We start from the raw sequence: 6000 nt of genomic DNA, 5'->3' as shown, positions 1-6000 counted from the left end.
TCACAAGGAGGTGCTAACAGAGTGAGTAATTGGAGGCCATGAAGCCCCACCTAATAGCTGGAAATGGCAGGTAGTGATGGTGTCTTATACTTGAAAATAAAGCTTTATACCTAAAAAAAAGCAGTGAGAAAATGACAGCAAATTCAAAAAGTTGTAGTGTTTGTTATATTCACCTACATCCAAGTCAAGGCATGGTTACAACTTCACATTTGAAGACAGCCAAGAGATGAACAAGAAACCAAAGCCCAGACACGGAACTGGTCAGCATCCTCTCACCCATGGTCTTCGCTCGAGGTGGTTCAGAGCTGGGCATTTACAAAAACAGACCTGCTGGGTTTGGTGCACAGAGCCAAATGGCAAATTAGAGCTTTGTTTGGACTTGGGTGCTCTTTCCGAAGGTGGATTTTTGTTTATTAATGATAATTTTCATTGGCACAATGGATTTAAAAGGCTACTTTCTTAGTAGATCTTAGCAGTTGCAGCAGTCATTGCTGCTGACTCCAGAAATACATTTTTGCTGCTTTTTGCTTTCGCCTGTTTTCTTATTTATGGGAGAGTTTTTCAAGATAGGGGAAAAGATGTATGGTTTTAATTCTGCTAGCTTGACTGACAACCTGGCACCGCGGATTCATGAGCAGATTTTATTCTGGATTTCCACCCTGCCAGCAGGACTGGTAACTCACATCACTTTTGTTTACTCCGTGCTTTGTCCCCACTTGGGAAGGTGTGCTTTATCTTGCCACCACCAAGCCTAGATGAAACTCCTAGTCCACACAAGGTAAAACCTGCTGGTGACAATTTAATAGTGGCACTCATCAAAGCAATTCTGTGCTTTTATAACCTTTCCACTTAAGGAGCAAGCAGGATTTGCTTGCAGTGAAGGGACGTGACATGGCCAACATTGGCTTAACCACAATATCCCACTCCTTTGAAATCAGTTTGGTTAAGCCAATTTATGACCCTTTGTGGGCATATTTCAACTACCTACAATGTCTTAACACAACTATGAGCAAAGCCAGCTAATGTAGAAGATGATTTGCACCATGTAAATAAATAAATAAATAAATAGATCTGGGATAATATGGATAAACATTTGTAGAAGAAAATGTGGATATCTGCTGCTTGTCCATATGAAAGAAAAACCTCTAATTAAAACGTGTACAGAGATGGCCAGCTTTTCTCATACTCAGATGCTACCAGTGGTCTTTTGTGGCTCCATAAATGGCAAAACAAAACAAAACAACCCAACAACTTAATTTCTTAATTCACACAAGTCCTTGCACGTTGCTCCTTGCTTGCCATTCAGCCTGGAGCAGCCAGCAGATGGTGGGCACGCAGTTGCTTCAGGCTCCAGGGTCCGTTTGTCAGGTTTCTTTTATGAAGCCATTCCACTGTTTGAAGCGACACCCACCATTTCTGCATGGCCCGGGTGCAAAATATTTTGTCCTTCAGTGCCTGAAGATCAATGCCAGATCCCCTGTGCTGGTTCCCCAGATTATTACAGTCACGTCTGTGGTGGAACCCTCAGCAGCAGCACCTGGGTGATGACCGCAGCCCATTGCCTCAGCATGTGAGTGGGATAAAAAGCATCAAAACTCTTGTCCTGTTCCTCAGTCTTGCTGCAGACAGGTGCCGGATCCTTCTCATCCTCTGAGTTCCCCACTGGTGCCTTCCTCGCACAGCTGGACATCTCGCTGTACACTTAATCAAGGGAACCGGGAAGCTCTCATTGCTTTAACCTTGATTTTGCATGTAATTGCTGACTTCCTGGGAGTGGAAATCAAGCTGATTGCTGATTTACATGAGACGAGGCACATTTGCATTAATGGGAGTGTTTCAAATGGGTTTGCATCCTGAGAAAGCTGCACGGAGATGGAAAGGAGGAAAGAAGCACGCGTTTCCCACCTTCGCTTTCTTCACCATCAAATTGCAGGCATCATTTTCCTAATTCATAAGGCTGGTTTGCTGCAACCCATTGAAAATCCTCCCGTGGAAGGTGCTTTAGAAATTCCTACATTGTGGAAGGTCTAGATTAATTAGAATAATTATAAATTAATTATTAATTAGATTAATTAGAAATTCCTAGATTGTGGAAGGTGAGCACAATCTCTTGGAGGCGGATGGCACTGAGTACTTCATTGGTATGGACAGGGTCTTCATTCATGATGGCTGGGATCCCTCTAGCATCAGCAGTGGGTAATTATTTGCAATATTGTCAAAGGGATGCATGGTCCTTAGCACCCTGTCCTGCCAGCAGTGCTGTGTATGTTCACTCCCGCCCTCGGTGAGGCTGGGAGGTGATGCAGTGGAGGTTTCCCGAATTACCTTCCCTCTTAGAGATGATGCAGGGTGCCTCCTGGGATGACCTCAGCCTTTTTTTGCCCAAGACAAGGGAAAGGTAAAGCCTCAGCAGATTCAGGGATGTCTGTCCACCCAAATTCTACTGCAACTCACTCCGAGGTTGGGTGCCTCCAAAGGAGTAGGACCTTTTTTGGGGGAGAGATTTTGCCCTTGATCAATTTTTACTATGTCCTCCTCTCTTAATTCCTCACATCCTTAATTGCCATCTCTCGCAAGATGGGAATTCAAGATCAATTCATGAAGTTTGCAAGCTGTGTGTTCGCCGTCATCCATAGGCTAGAGACCTGTATAAGTGACAAAACACACACGAGGACATTGGACCCGCTCTATGACTAATTCAGGATTTCCAGTAAACTCTCTTTTACCTGTATCCTCTTGCAGCAAAGACACTGCCCTGCTGCACCTCTCTTCTCCTGCCTACGACAATGGCTTTGTTGAGATGGCATCGCTTCCTGCTGAAAGAGACATTTTACTTAATAATTATCCATTATGTTACCAGCTGGGGGCTGGTTAGTGGTAAGTAAAGGCAAAGGAAGAGTGCCAAGGGTCCCTCCTGCTTTTGCAGCACAATTATAGGTATAGTATAACTATAGGTCTATAGATATTTACCGTATTTTTCTGCTAAACTGTCATAATTAAAAGCAGGACAGATTAAAAGCAGGACAGAATAAAAATTAGGACAGGACCCTGGTCCTTGTAGCTGGAGAGGGCGCTGATTTTTTAAGAGCTGCTGTGCAGGCGTTGTAGCTGGGAAGGACTGCACGTGATGCAGCGTGCCCTGGACTATCTGCCGATGACTGTATTTGCAATGGTGGTGTTGGGGGGGGGAAATTAGGGTTACAGCCCTTTCTGAGCTGTGTATGGTGTATTTCTCTGTGTTTGTGCAGTTTGAGGTGATAAATAGTGGGTCTGAGCTTTGCAGCATCCTTGTAGGTGGGGTGCAGGCTGGCCAGGGAGCAAAGACAGCTCCGATCCTAATCCTGTCATTCCTAAGTGGTTTGGACAACTTGGCTGAATATGTTCCCCTCCTTCCTTCGATCCAGGGGGACTCCGGGGGCCCTCTCAGCTGTTACAAAGACGGGCGCTGGCAAGTCCACGGGGTGGTCAGTGGTGGGTTAATTCCCTACTGTAACACCTGTAAGAAACCGACAGTCTTCACACCTGTGTCAGCCTATGCGGACTGGATATACACCAGTGAGTAACCCTGGCACATCTCCCTCAAAGGCAAGGAGAGCCATTGCAGAGGAGCTGGACCCTTCCACTTATTAAACCATTAGGAATCGAACTGGGAGGTCTGGGCAGGTCTAAAAGCAGGATATGCGGTGCTACGTTTGGTGCAAACAACTCTAAGGAAAGAGTTGTTGCCTTTGAGGTTGTTATTATTATTTATTTATTTTTTCTAGGTATTCTGGCTCTCTGCTGAATTCACCTCTTTCTTGTTTTCCAGACCATGAAGAATAACGGGGGTTATTAGAGAAGGATCAACTTGTGCATTAACCTGGGAAGAGCTGGAGCAAAATCCCCCTGCTCATCAACCCTCTTCTCATCCCTTCCACACTTTCTTGGGTTATTCGCCAGGTTTGGCTGAGATCATAATAAAGCATCAGTGATTTCACCCAGGGACTTTGATCCCCTGTTTCTGTGTGACTTCACCCCTCAGTGGATGGTCGGGGCAAGCCCACCTGGAGCATACCAGATTTCCAAATAAAAGCTATGTTCCTGTTAGGCACACTGCGGTGTTGGTGAAGGGAGGCAGAAGAAAGCACAAGAAGGCAGTTTTTGGCTTTTGTTGAGCTACAAAACCATCTTTTAGGGGCATCCCTCAACCGTCCTCTCCCTCTGGCATGAGGACGAGCATTTGGGAATGCAGGATTTGGGTTTCGCTCTTTTTCCATTTCAACCAGCTCGTGCCCTGCCTCTCCTAAGGGACAAAGCGGTATTTTTGCAAAATCCCAGCTCTTTGGGAGCGCTGTTTCTGCTCGCCAAAAGCCGCTAGAGGGCATTGGCAAACCGGAGGAACCCTTGCCGCACTTCTCACCGGCTCCTAGAGAAGTTTTGTGGGCTGCGCGTGATAAAATGGCATGGATACAGCCTTGCACTCTGTCCTTTGTGTTTGCTCGCAGCCACGCCGATAAACACCCGGGAGCTGGCTTTAGCTGCTCTTGCATAGAGGTCTGATTGGCAACCAGATAAGCCCTGCTTAAACCCCTTGGCGAGCACAAACTACAACGAAACCAGCAGCGTTTCTTCAAGGCTTGCAGAAGGGCTGGAGCCCCAGCTGCGTCCACAGCTCTCTGCTTTATCGGGCTGCCCTTGGCAATGCCTCCTCTGTGCTCAGTAGTTTGGCAGTTCTCCTCTCTGACACGGAAAAAAAAAAAAAAAAGCCAAACAAACTAAGAAGCTTCCCTGCCCTTTAATATTACTGAATGGTTCTTGCTCCTTTTTAGACAGCACGTGTGATTTCTGCCACGATGGCAAGTTCAGCTTCTCCCTGAAGGAGCCTAAATCCATTAGACTTGCTCAGAGATGGGCTGACAGCTCTTGAATTTCACCTAGGAGCCAAGTGACAGCAGCCAGACGGTGGCTGAGATCTCGCCCTGACCGTATCTGATCGGAGGTCTTGGGGTATTATTTTTTTTCACTGGAGCCCCTCACACCGCTTCCAAAACCCACCTGGATGCTGGGAGGTGGAGGCGTGCAGTCCCTGCTGGCTTTGGGGTGCCTGATGCCTGGGGTCAGGTCTATCCCTGCATGCTCAGTCCATGGATGGATTTAGGGATGTCACAGGGGGCCCCAAATTCTCATCACCCTCCATCCAGCAGACTCAAGGATGGTTCTGCTCCTTGGGCTGAAAGCACTCCAGCACCACATTAACAATTCAGCCACATGTATGAGCAGCTTCCCGTGCTCGGTGCTATTCCTCAGCAGTGCTTAAGTAGCTAATAGACACAACCCCAAACATTCATATCCCGATATGACAGCAGACAAGGGCTCTCCCTGCTTTTTCCTGCAGCTGCACAAACTGTCCCTGCTCTCCAAGGAGCAGCTGCGGGTGTTGGAAACCTGCTGTCAGCCCGCTCTGAACTTTGTTCCTCTAATGCCTTCTCATGCAGCAGCCCAGAGGATAAACATCACGCCGCAGCCACAGGAGCAGGAGAACCACGTGTTGGAGACTGCTCAGGATCGTTATCCCAGCCCTGGTGCCAAGAAGAGCCTTTCTTTCCGGGTTCCTGTGACGGGAACAGCTTGTGCTGCTCAGCCCTGATTTATGACGCAGGGTATGAGGGTGGCGGCGGCCCGGCGGCACGCACACCGTGCTTCCCTCCTGCCCTCTCGGTCTCCAAGAGCCTTGTGGGAGTGGCTTGGTCCTGAGCACCCTGAGCAAAGCTGTAAATCCGACCTTGGGAGCACGTGGAAAACCCCGTGGGTTTTATTGCGTGAAGGTACCGAGCTTGACAGCGAGGTAATATCCGAGAGTACAGGGCAAACGCCGCTGGGCACAGCAATGTAAGGCTCATATATAATGTTCCCAGCCTTGTCGTCAAAGCTGGGTGGTGAGGACGCAGCTAAAACCCACTAGATTTTGGGAAACTGGTGCACCCCACGTCCTGAGGTGGAGCAGAAAAAGGAGATACCCGT

The 6000-nt window shown here is 47.8% G+C and overlaps 1 protein-coding gene across 1 annotated transcript; it reads left to right on the top strand.

The window, feature by feature from the left end:
- Positions 1 to 578: 578 nt before the first annotated feature.
- LOC308189450 (chymotrypsin-like elastase family member 1) lies at positions 579 to 4395 on the top strand (the record flags this gene model as incomplete). Its single annotated transcript, XM_080579493.1, has 4 exons — positions 579 to 674; positions 1275 to 1570; positions 2743 to 2870; positions 3190 to 4395. 4 exons carry the CDS (start codon positions 579 to 581, stop codon positions 3561 to 3563), a joined length of 894 nt encoding a protein of 297 aa, XP_080435619.1. The 3' UTR covers positions 3564 to 4395.
- Positions 4396 to 6000: the final 1605 nt, after the last annotated feature.

The sequence above is a fragment of the Anser brachyrhynchus genome, assembly GCF_964034855.1.
Source record: "Anser brachyrhynchus genome assembly, chromosome: 2".
NCBI classification, from domain to species: Eukaryota; Metazoa; Chordata; class Aves; order Anseriformes; family Anatidae; genus Anser; species Anser brachyrhynchus.
This window is presented reverse-complemented; position numbering and strand designations above follow the sequence as displayed.